Here is a 12,891-nt window from a genome sequence, read left to right on the forward strand (position 1 = left end):
GGAGGCGGGAAAGAAAAACGAACCATTTCTCAAGATTCCCTTCTTTCCCTAGGCATTATTGGGGAGAGGGGTTGCCAGAAATGAAAGGATAAAAGATTGTATCTATTTTTCTCACTGAAAGTGATTCTGGGAGTAGGACAGGAAGGAGAGGAGGGTAGTCTGCCTGTTCTCAAACCTCACAGTGAGAATGGAGGCATTTCTTACCCTCCCCCTTTCTACTTGCTTCAAGTGAGGACAAGCCCTGAGGACAAACAGGGGTGAGAAGTTCCTTCAGGAGTTCCTTAAGGTGGCAGAATTTTCTATGGGTTCTATCCTTGGATAACAAGACTTGAGGACTAAGGGCTGTTCCACATACCAGCTCTAAAATAACCAAATTCTACCCCAAGGAAGAAACTGAGTTTGCACAGAAGTCAAGGAAAGGGTTTTACTAATTTGTGCATTGCTGATGGGGAGGTTGTATGCAATAATCTTCACATCAACTCTCAGGCAAATAACAGAAACTGAGAAAGGAACAAACAAACTTATCTCAGAAAATTTATCAGAACTTTTAAAAAGGCAGTGATGCCCTGACAGGGAAGAATGAGTTGGTTAGGCTGAAGATAATTTAAGGAAGAGGGTGGTGGGTGTATGGTGAACCAAATGGATTCTAGGCGTTGGTTTCCTGAAGACTTTCTTCCAGAGGAACTGGAATGAAACTGTTGATGTACTCCCAGGTGGGGTTATGAACAGACCAGTTCTGTTTATGGCAAAGGTTTTGTCTTGTTACTGATGGCCTTGGGGAGAAATAACCAAGTCTTGCCAGCCCAAGAGACAATGCCAGCCAGTGTAATTGTTCAGTCATCTCCAAATTGGGAGAGGAAGATAAGAAAAGTCTTATTGGCACAAGTAGAAATAAATAACTGCTGAATTTTTATGTATTATTGACAAGAGGAAGAAATAAATTATGCTTAGTTAACTTTTAATGAAATATTGCATAAATTGCTTTCCATGCCTGGAAATAAAAGAAACATGTTTATCATTATTAACTGTGAAGTCACAAGTTCTGTTGTATGTTGTATTATTTCTGAGAATCTATAATAAACCATATTTACAAACCAGTCAAAAGAGATAACTCAAAAGCTAAGAAGAAAACAAAAAGACCAGAACACATCCTCTCCAGCAACCAAGACCCAGATAAGCAAAAAAACAAGCAAAAAAAACCTTAATAAACTACTAAGGAGAAAACCATATCCCACAGGACAGGGCAATCTATGCTATACAGAGGGAACAAACCTTACACTCACTAGTAGTGATGTTATTAGCTAGTTGGGTAATGAAATGTCTGCAAACAAATGACCAAGCTCAGAGAGCAAGGATTCTATAATCCTTTCTAGTTGTATTTCTTCAAAATGTTTTCCTTGAAAACAGTAAGAAAATGGTTTTTCTCATGCTATTTTATTACTATAGCTTTTATATTATTAGTCTAATAATTGATGTTTGCATGTGACTGCTATGACAAACAGGGTAATGAGAGGCAACAGGAATGTTCCAACGTGTTCAGAGGATTTGATGAATGACTGTATGAAGGCAGCTCCATTAATTCCTTTATTAAGAAACATTAAAACATGTAGAATATCTTGTCTTGGCTATACTTGACCAACTAATTGCATTAAGTTGCAAATTACTCCCTCCACCCAAGCTTTAGTTGGTAAGTGACTTAAAATGCAAAACACTTAAGTTGAAAATAATTTTAGGGACACACATTTGCAGGTCATGCATATTTAACTTAAGTGCTTAATCTACTTCTAATGCTACCTATTTCTTAATTTTAGAGTTAAAGGATTTACAGATTAGTGGCATTTTCTCTCAGACTGGCAGCAGGCTTTTTTCCAAGTGGTAAAACTTGCTTTTTTTTAATCCCTGGAGATCATATGTGCAGGGTAGATTATATCCTATGACACATTCTGTTCTTTCAGTCTTCAATATTCTCTGGATTATATTTCTCAAACCAGAAACAGTTCAGCAGTATAAGTGATATACTTAGTATTGTGATTCCATTGAATTTATATTGATGGTATTATTACTGTAAATATAGTTGGTATATCGCATTATTTTAATGTGCTGTATCATATATTTCCTGTAAGCTAGTGTGCTATTGAAACAGCATAGAAGCATTGGTAATAAATGTTGTGTAAACTGATTTAGGTTTATAAATCTCCCTTTTTTAAATTAAAAATTTATTTTCAAAAGTTAGAATTGTCTATGCCCATCTTAATTGTTATTATCGTCAGTCCTTTTTTTCTTGTTCCTAGAGTCCTCTTAGATGACTTAAAAACCATCTAGGTAAAATCATCTATAGCCCGTTCTTCCCTCTCCAATAAGTAGCTTTCTTAACAGAACCAAACAACCTGTACTATTCTTATTAGGACTATTTGTATTTCTGCAGAAAAGCCTAAGTATGATCAGCAGGAAGACTGCGTGGTTACATGCAGGCTTCTTTGTCAGAGAAAGATTTTTCAGGATTTTCTATGGTACCTGTCCTCCTTAGCCATGGTGGACAGATATTGTGAGATATTGTGAGATGACTATTGTAAGAATTTGAAGAGAGGGACTTTCCAGAAAGAAAAATAGCACGGATAGGAAGATTTTTTTTTTCTGAAATGGGGAATGAGCTCTGCAGTCTCTCCTTTAACTTTTGGAACTGCTGAAGGCCTTGGTGGTATAATGAAGCTTTACCAATGCCTTCCTGGAACAAGAGCTTCTGAAATGTAAGTCACTTGGAGAAAGTGAACATGGACTCTATATTCCCCAGAAATCAACATGTTGTTCTGTAGGCATGATTGTGCTGTGCAAATCAGCAGGAACATTTGACTAGGTTAATATTTGGACTTAAAACACAAATGGAATATTCCCCATATTTTAAACAGTTGCCGTAGGAGCTACAGTTATTTGTTAAAGGCTAGATAGTTGGCTGAAGAACCGCAGTGGCTCACGTGATAAGACGCTGGGCTTGCACACCGCTGAGGTCGGCAGCTAGATTCCCATGAGTGAATAAACCGCGTAGGGATAAGAAATCCTCCCCCGAATGCCTACCAGCATTCAGGTGTCCCACGGGTAAAGATAATACTGCCCGAAAAATTCCTTTAACAGAGGCAGCCAGCCACCTCGGTGATCCCTGGCTAACACACGCCATACGCTAAAAAAAAAAGTTGTCTGAAAGATTAGACCTTCTATCCAGACCAAATGATGTTCTCATACCCACATTTAGCAGGAGGAAGTAAGCACTTAATTGCTTTTTAAAACTAATTTTAAATTGTTGGTGCATTATACTATTTGTAGATGATTCAACAGATTGTTAATAGATGAGTATCTCCAGATATCTACAACTTGTAAATCAAAAGTATCTAACTGGAAAAATATTTTAATGTTTTATGGTACAACTAAATTAGTTGTTAAATTAACAAAAAAGCAGCTTTTAAACTTTCTTAATTTGATTTTATATAGCTATAGACTAAACAAAGAAGTACCAGACCATCTTACCTGTTTCCTGAGAAATCTGTATGCAGGTCAAGAGCAGTTATTAGAATCAGACATGGAACAAGCTATTGGTTCAAAATAGGTTAAGGAACACAACAAGGCTATATATTGTCACATTGCTTATTTAATTTATACACAGAGTAATTTATATGTGAAATGCTAGGCTGGATGAATCACAGACTAGAATTAAGGTTGCTGGGAGAAATATCAACAACCTCAGATATGCAGACAATAACATGCAAATGGCAGAAAGTGAAGAGGAACTAAAGAACTTTTTGATGAGGTGAAAGAGGAGAGTACAATGTTGGCTTGAAACTCAATATTAAAAAAAACTAAGATCATGGCATCTGGTCTCATCTTTTCCTGTAAATAGAAGGGGAAGAAATGGAAGCATTTTCAAGTTCCAAGATCACTACAGAGTAACTGTAGCCATAAAATCAACAGATCCTTGTTCTTTGGGAGGAAACCTATGGCAAACCTAGACAGCATATTAAAAAGCAGACACATTAAGCTGCCAACAAATGTACAGTCAAAGCTATGGTTTTCCCAGTAGTAATGTATGGCTGTGAGAACTGGACCATAAGGTTGAGGTTAAGGCTGAGCACCAAAGAATTTATGCTTTCAAATTGTGGTGCTGGAGAAGATTCTTGAGAATAGCTTGGACTGTAAATAGATCAAATCAGTCAATCCTAAAACAAATCAACCTCAGCTGTTCTTTGGAAGATAGTGAAGTTGACTATTTTTTGGAATATACGGAAGCTGAAGTTTAAATACTTAGGCCACCTAAGGAGAAGAGAGGACTCACTGGAAGATACCCTAATGTTGGGAAAGATTGAAAGCAAAAGAAGGGGACGGCAGAGGAAGAGTTGGTTAGATAGTGTCACTGACACAATGAACATGAATTTGGGGAAACTCTAGGAGACTGGAGGACAGAAGAGCCTGGTGACTGTGGAGGACAGAGGAGCCTGGTGTGCTGTGGTTTGTGAGGTCATGAAGAATCAGCCACAAGTTAGTGATTGAACATAAAAAACAGAATTAAAGCATTTTCCAAATTAGTAAGTCAAATGAATAAAGTTGTTTCTATGCAAAATCATTTAATGCTAACAATCTTTTATATCTTCTTTGTACCATCAAAAGCAAGGTGATGCATTGAACAACTAAAAATGCAGTTGCAATATACATTTGAATCAACTGGTATATCTATATCTAGGTAGCAAATTATTCATAGATAAATGTGAATACAGCTCATCAGATTTGGCCCTTTTTGGGACTGTTTCAAACTTATTTGAAATTAGGATATAATATTAATTGTGTTTTGACTAAGTATGTCATTTAAATTTATTCTTCTTTATTCCATATTTATCCTGAATTCAGAACTGGATTGTAACTGCCTATATTAATTTTTATTGTTCAATTTTGATGATCCTGATCTCAACATATGTAAAAAACACCTTAATACATGTTATCATTTGGCTACCAAAACTTCTAGCCAAATCGTTACATTATTACATTTTAATACAAGTAGACAAAGCCAAATCTTATATAAAATTATTGTATTAAATTTCTCCATAGTATTTCAACCATACATGTTAATCCTTCATTGTACATTGTAAATTTGCATTTTAAAATACCTTTGCACAATATTTTATGTGATATGATAGAATTCTGACATACACATACTATACACAAAAATACAGTTGATATTCATGCCGATTTATCACATCTTGTTAGGTAGACAAAGCATTTTCTAGAAAAGAAATTATAAAATCTGCACATTTTCCCTTTTGAGATTTTAATAAAATACTGCTTTGTACAAGATTTGTGAAAAAAATCCAGCATTTATAAAATACACTCTGAGAGGCCTTAAGCCAATTACTTATGTCTTACCACATAAAAAAAAAAAAACCCAGGGTACCTTATATGGAAACTAATACTGATCTGGCTGATTCTTAAGAAAAATAAAAATGGAACAGATGTAATGTACAGATATGAATGAAATCACTGAAAGTAAGTGGCAGTTTAGATTAAAAAAACAAATATAAATCTAATAGGAAAAAAATGAATATTTTTGCTGGTTCTAAGTCAACTTTTCTTTAGTGGCTCACACAGTTTACAGATTTTGACACAGAAAAAAAACATTCCAGGGCCTAGAGTATGGATGTTTATATTCCTAAACATGTAAACAATAAGTAATTCCGCCTTCAGTCACACTGGCAAATAAAAATGGTTGTCATCCATGGAAATCTGTAACCACACCACACCTATTACCAAAACCCAAATTAACAGATAATCTAATATACTTAAATTCAGAAAAATTATAGGCAGATTCCTAAACTACTGTGGATTTAAAACCAAATGTCAGCATTAAGTAAATATTCTCTGCTAAACATAATTCAAGGCGAAGTATACTGTACTGTTTGTCCAAATTGAAAGTGATGAGTATGGCCACTTCCCATGCTGTAATGTAACAATGTACTAATTTTTCATGAAAATCTCCATTTAAAAAAGCAGGTTTTTTGTGTTGGATCAACATGGACTCAGCTTGGATGCAAATATGTGGAGATAATACATTGACAACATTATTTGGGTATTTTCCTATAGTGAAATTACTCTAGCAAGAGAAATGTGTTATTTGAAAGTGATCATACTCATTCATATAATGCTACTACTGCTTCCAGTAAAAAAAAACATTCTGAATGTTTCAAAAGTTAGTAATAAAACAGTATCCTGCTGATTCATGTTTTATTTCTCCCAAAAGACACTGAAGGTGAACAATAAAACAAAAACAAAAAGACTTGTGTTGTGTCCAAGTATGAGTTAAGATTGTAAATTATGTTTTTAAAGGAATCATATCAAATTTTTATCCTATAAAGAAACAACTGTTCCAAATTGTAAAGAGTTCATTTTCATAAATAAGGATAGGTTCAGAGTTCATGTTGTATAGGTTTACTGAGCAATGTGCAAAAATAATTTTTGTGTTCAGGATAAAAGCAGATCAAAAATAAATTGCTAGAACATTGGGACCTTTACTTAAAGACATTTAGAAGTAGTCCTTGAACACCATTTGTTAGTGACTGTTCAAAGATATGATGGCTCTGAATAAAGACTTACAACCTATGCCTGAATTACAGTTGTTGTAGAACCCCTATGGTTGCCTGATCAAATTTTGAGTGCTTGTAAGCCTGCCTACATTTATGACTACAGGGGCACTTCAATTCCTCCTTGTTTATGCCTCCATCCGTGCCTTTTTGGAACCCTGACACCCTGTACTTCACTGCCTCAGCTGACTTTCACTGTCTTCTTCCTCCCATTGCTGATGAGGTATGCCTGGCTTGGTTGGTAGACTTGGCTTCAGTTGTGGAAAAATAGAACCCAAAGAAGACCTGTTGTAACCAGCTTCTGGATGGGGGTGAGCTTCCTGTTTCTAAAAGAGGAGGAAAAAACCCTCAAAGCAACCTTTTGTAAAGAGCTTCTGGAAGGGATGAGTTTACTATTCCAACCCTCCCCTCCTTGGGACTGCTTTTAGTTTTTTTAAATTTTTGGACATAAAGCTCAGCTTTGCTAAAAAGGTTTTTTTTTGTTTTTTGCAAAAGGGCTGCCTTGAACTCCGCCCCCGCCCCCCAAACTGAAGTGCTGCCCAGCCCAGCAGCCAGATTAGGCATACATGAAGGTCAGTGGGTGGTTGCAGAGCACAGGGTGTTAGGGGTCTGCTAGTGCAGGATGGTGAGGTTAACTAGGACTGGGCTGTGCTTTCCATGGCGTGTCACACAGCCTCACAGTCATGCTGTTGCTGCTCCACAAAGCAGAGGGCAGGGTGTCCAAAGTGCAGGGACTGGGTGTGAAATAGGTGGGTGTGGGGAACTAGAGGCAGTCCCTTTATTGACACTTTGGCTGGGAAGGACAAAACTTGGGATGGTTTGGACTAGGTGGGTATTCGCTTAAAGATCAACAATTCTTGGTTAATGACAGAACGAGGACTGCTGGGATTGCAGTCATTAAGCAATGTAGTCAATAACTTACTTTATGACCACATCACTTCAGTGACAGAAATTCTGGTCCTAATTGTCATAAATTGAGGACTACTTGTACAATAATTTTATAACATGTTTAAGTTCTCAAATTGCTTTGGTATAATTCCTACTTATAACTTTAGGTAAAGTTGGCAGTGCAACAATAGTTAAAATCTATTCATACTGTATCCGATTAAAGAATCTGAAATATAGAAATAAAATATTGGTTACATATAAATAGTAAGTTATGTAATCTTTAAAAAGGAGACAAATCATCAGGAATAATTCTTTTAGACTCACTTCCAGTTTTAAAAAAGCGATTCTAGCGCTATCAATATTATTGCTGCTTTCTTGTGTTAATGTTTAAAAGCCATTTTAAAAAATAGGCAAGATGGCTTGTATAACTACCTTAATTCAACATTTTCTGGATTTTATCAATTAAATAAAGTTCTTTAATGAGCACAATTAGTATTAAAAATAATGTGTAGCAGAAAATATTAATTAAAAGCATAATTTGGATCAGAATTAAAATTTTAAATTGTATTTATTTGTAAAATACAATAGAAAGGTAAGCATTCTGTGTACCATACTTATTCTGAAGATTTCGATGCGCCAAAATTGACAGCCAATTTTCTGGGTTTTCGTTTGGTAGAAACATTTGGTGTTGACTTTTTATGAGGTACCCTTGAATTTGGAGATACCATTTTTTCTTGAAAAGATGGTGCAGATTGAACAGTTTGAGAGGGTCTTAAAGGATCTGAGGAAGTAGCTGGTGAATTCAGTTTTGTGGTGTCAGATACTGACTGATCATTCTTTAACTGTGTCTCCTGAAGAGAAGTTTGGAACTCTTTAGACTCACAATTTATTTTGTTTGCAGCTGTTTTTTTAGTTACCTAAAAACAAAACAATAACCTGAATTACTTTTCTAAAATCAGAGAATATACTTATATATACATTCTGTCTGCTGTCAAACTTACCTGCAAAGGTATAAATTGGTTATGTGTACCAACTGGTATAGTTGCAGGATATGCACTTCCAGGATATGAACCTGTGTAATAAGATTTGTTGTGAACTGGCATTGGTGCTCCCCACTGCACTGAACCAAAGGCAGGAAATGATGACGGAAATATATTAGCTGTGAAAAGAATTAGATATATTAAATAAAAACTGTTTTTTATTTAAATTGTTTTAGTGGGTTGGTTTTCAACAATACCCACTAAATAAATTTGGTAACTGTAAGGTCTGAACTGATGTTACTACAGCAGAATCCCTATAGTCTCTTATTTTATTCTATACAATTACAGAGCAAGAGGAACAATTCAAGGAATATAATGAGTTTTTTAATATATTAATCAATTGTTTTTTTATTATACAACTTGTCTCTCTACAATTAACTTTTTTAAGCAATACACCTATTCATGAATATTATTTCACTTGATCATATTAAAAAGAGGGCAAAATAACTGTTTTTCTATCAAGCGTGCCATTAAGTATAATAAGTTACGGGCATGAGGAGAGCTACTACTGCTTTTCTCTTTTTCTCATGCCCCAGTCTTAAATAAAAAGTATAAATAAATTTTTGCCAGACCAGTTGCAAAGGACTAGGACTAAGTGATGCTTGAATCATTTGGACAGCGAGTGTCTAGAGAAGGAAACAGATTCTACATTTAACTTTTTTATATGGAAAAGATTTCATATCCTGAACAAATAAAAAATAAACATTTAGCAAATTTACCAGTCTGCTGTTGATTGAAAACTGGAGGGATAGATCTAGGTGCCATGAAATTTCCCAGTGGCTGATAATTTGGAAATATTGGTGGGGGTGGCAATGGTTGCTGTGGTGGCATGGGAAAATTCATCCCAATAGAGCTCTGTATGAAAAAGATAATGCTTTCAGCATCAGGAAATAGAAGCATTATATGTAAAAAATTCAATGCAATAGTTTTAGAACATTTAGATCATGGTCTCACCAACTGTTGTAAAGCAAAAAATGCTGCTTTCTCCTTGGCCTCATGTTGAGAATGGCACTGAGGCCCATGCACTAATAAGCCATTGGATAACTTCACTTGACAAACTGTCATTGTCTATGGAATAGAAACATGTAATATGAATAAATACTTTTTTGCCTCATATTGCAAACAAAAATAATAAAGAGCTTATCTTTTAGTCCTGTGATAGGCTCCTAAATTCTCCTAAAAAGAAACAGGATGCAATACACCATTAGATCTAGCAAAGAAGGCATGTACCATCCACTACGGACTTACATTTTACTGGATCCCAGGAGGCAGGCCTTTTCTATTGTGCTGTCACCTTAGGTAACATTCTCCCTTGCCCCACCCCATCCCCCAGTCACGTTAGCTCCATCCCTATTAATGTTCTGGAAGTCCCTTAAGACCTGGTTATGTCACCAGGCCTTGTGGGGGGGGGGGGAAGGGGTCCCAGAAACAAAATATGCTCCTATGGCTTCATTATTGTGGTTATTGTAGTCATCCTCTCCATGCCTTAAGGTTTCTATAGTTTTAATTTAATAATATTTTAATTTTTAACAATGATTTTTATATTTTTATAATGATTGTTTTACATATTTGTTGTTTTATAACAAAACAGAGTTGGAAGGGACTTTGGAGGTCATCTAGTCCAACTCCCTGAATGATTAGGAGACCCTATATTTTATTTGATCGTTGTATAACTCCCAGTCACTTCTTGTGAGATGGGTGGCCATATGCATTTAATATATAAAATAAATAAAATTAGAATTCAGCAAAGCCTCCCTTCGTTTTCATTCTCTCCTATATAATCTAAATTTTATCTTGTAAGCCTCCTGAAGTCACTGAGTGTGAGTTGGGCAGCCATATATATTTTCTTAGATAAATAAATAAAATCTAAATTTGCCTTGGAGAGATTTCTAACAAATTATTTAGGTTCCTACTTGTGTCTCCAGAACTGTTTACCATTATATCCGCTGCTATTTTGTTCATTAATGATGTGATTTACATCTTCCCTGATAGAAGAGAGGAATATTTTTATTTATGCTTTTTATACTATGCCATGTTTTATTGTAAACTGCCCAGAGTCACGTATAGGTGAGGATGGGGAGTGGAATGATAGGTAGGTAGGTAGATAGGTAGGTAGATAGATAGGTAGAGATAGATAGATAGATAGATAGATAGATAGATAGATAGATAGATAGATAGATAGATAGATACATATAGATATAGACATGACATGACATAGACATAGATATAGATAGACAGGGAAATCCACTCCATGTATGAACTAAGCATCACTGAAAACAATTTTGGTGTTAGAAGCAACTTTCTGTTGAGTATAAATGAAGATTGGTGGATGCCTACACAATCCAAATGCAGTAGCAAATCCTTGATTTATGCAAGTAGAAAGAGGTTGTTAAAAGGCAGTTTTTCCTTCAATTTTAAATAAGTAACAATTAACTTACTCAGCCAATTTGTTTAATTCCAAGGTTACCTGTGGGGTTCTAAGGAATGAGAAATCTGGTTGCAACATTCCAACAAGGGAACAGATACGAGAAAGTTCAGACACAGCAGTAGATATTGTATTTGGTGTTCCAAGGGGAGAATAGCTTCCTTTTCCCATGGCTTGAATGTTCTGTGACACTCCAATATTAGATTTATTCATGAAGTCCACTATCAATGAAACATAATATAAAAGTGAATGTATAACATCAATGTTTTGAACAAGTCAAAAAAATTAGCTTTACTGCTTCAATGTAACATATTCACAACTGGTCTATTGCAAGCAGGCATCCTCCCTATATTTTACATGGCCCCTTCAAAAGGGACATAGATGGCTAGGAAATGTCTTTGAATAGACCAGTTTTGGTAGCAAGAGAATAATAGATCCTGGAGAATCAAAAAGTCTGTACATAGTAATGGTTCCATGTTCTTTTGAAGGTGTACAAACCAGTTAAATTTTTCCCATCCTCCCTATTCCTAATAATATTTTTAATATGTTAAATATTTTGTTGTAGATAAAGAAAGTTCTAATTTGAAGTAGTTATAAGTAATTATAATTTTTAATTTTATAATCTGCTACAACTATTCAATTTACTAAAATAAACCAAACATACCTATCTTTTGGGGGTGTTTGCATTGTGATGCAGGTTCAAAAGAGTCCTGTTTACAAGTGGAAGGTGAAATTTCATTAGTCTTTCCTTCTGGAGTGGCAGAAGCATCTATCTTCAAAATTTCTTTGAGCATCTGTGTTCCTTTCTTTAAAAAATGAAGTTAAATAGCAATATATTATAAGCATATATATATGTGTGTATATGTGTATGTATATAAATACAGAATAACGGGATTTTAGCATTCATTCTGCATCTTAATTTAGAAAACAGAATTCCAAAGGAAATTCCAATTTGATAGGTAACACAATCCAATATACAAACCATGGCAAAAGACTGGGGAGATAAATGATCTTCTTTTGTTGACTCCTTGGAATCAGGTGATTGTTCCTTTTCTTTGAAAATTTTTAAAGATGCCAAAATATCTCCAAGTTCAGACCCATTCTAAGAAGTAGATAAAGATATACAGATATATCTAAAGATATATATAAAGATATACTTAGAAACATACAGTGTGTAAAAATAATGAGATTTAAATATTACATAGAAGGTTCTTACTAAGTATATTCAAAACAATTTGAGTGTGTTTTAAAAATAATATTTTACCAATTTTTCTGCCATGTTACCTACTTATACAACTTAGCATAGCTACTACCCACTCTGCTATTACAGATTTATAGTGAAAAAGAAGATAATAAATAGCTTATCACAAAACTCAGCTAATTTGAAACAGGTTTTTTTCCAAGTTCAAAATTAAACACATTTTGATTCTGAACACATCTGTTTTTTGTACTATTCACTACAATTTTTGCCATCTCCTTCAATAGAATAGTGAATAAATAGTCTGTAATTGAAAAGATGCACAACAAATATGCATTCTCAACAAGGTTAAGTGTTTTTAGTAAACCACCTTAGGTACAATTTAACAACAATTCATTATAAAACTTCTAATATGCTGATCTTATTATTTTAAACATGTAAGTGACCTGGTTTACTGTAGACACCATAAAACTCCTTTTACAACCCTGTACTCCCTTAATTAGGAGTAGAATCAGGGTGACTGGGTTGGTTTGATGCTCTTCCTGATGCCTATACAGAGTTCGCAGCAGATGTTTTTTCTGCCACTATATGCATTGACTTTCAAACTTCCAAGTGTGTGTCAAAAGTAGAACCATTTTATACATATAAAGCATCAGTGTGTCAGTATAGAGGTAATTGTTGGGTTATGACCACTTGTTCAGCAACCATTCAGTTATGATCAGTACT

The 12,891-nt window shown here is 34.8% G+C and overlaps 1 protein-coding gene across 8 annotated transcripts in view; it reads right to left on the reverse strand.

Moving 5' to 3' along the window:
* The window catches only part of XRN1 (5'-3' exoribonuclease 1), a 69,756-nt gene that overhangs the window by 269 nt on the left and 56,596 nt on the right, over positions 1 to 12,891 (reverse strand). For 5 of the 8 annotated variants that reach the window (XM_026664577.2, XM_087965107.1, XM_087965106.1 and 2 more), the window contains 7 exons: positions 11,950 to 12,069; positions 11,632 to 11,773; positions 11,010 to 11,188; positions 9,497 to 9,610; positions 9,262 to 9,397; positions 8,504 to 8,661; positions 4,845 to 8,419 (listed from right to left, as the gene is read on the reverse strand). In XM_026664577.2, coding sequence (XP_026520362.2) covers positions 8,117 to 8,419; positions 8,504 to 8,661; positions 9,262 to 9,397; positions 9,497 to 9,610; positions 11,010 to 11,188; positions 11,632 to 11,773; positions 11,950 to 12,069 — 1,152 coding nt within the window. In that variant the 3' untranslated portion in view covers positions 4,845 to 8,116. Of the gene's footprint in view, positions 1 to 4,844; positions 8,420 to 8,503; positions 8,662 to 9,261; positions 9,398 to 9,496; positions 9,611 to 11,009; positions 11,189 to 11,631; positions 11,774 to 11,949; positions 12,070 to 12,891 lie in introns of those variants that run through there. The other 3 variants (XM_087965103.1, XM_087965104.1, XM_026664585.2) reach the window with 3 other exon arrangements.

The sequence above is a fragment of the Notechis scutatus genome, chromosome 4 (genome assembly GCF_049901735.1).
Source record: "Notechis scutatus isolate UNSWTSFEM ecotype Mainland chromosome 4, rNotScu1.2, whole genome shotgun sequence".
NCBI classification, from domain to species: Eukaryota; Metazoa; Chordata; class Lepidosauria; order Squamata; family Elapidae; genus Notechis; species Notechis scutatus.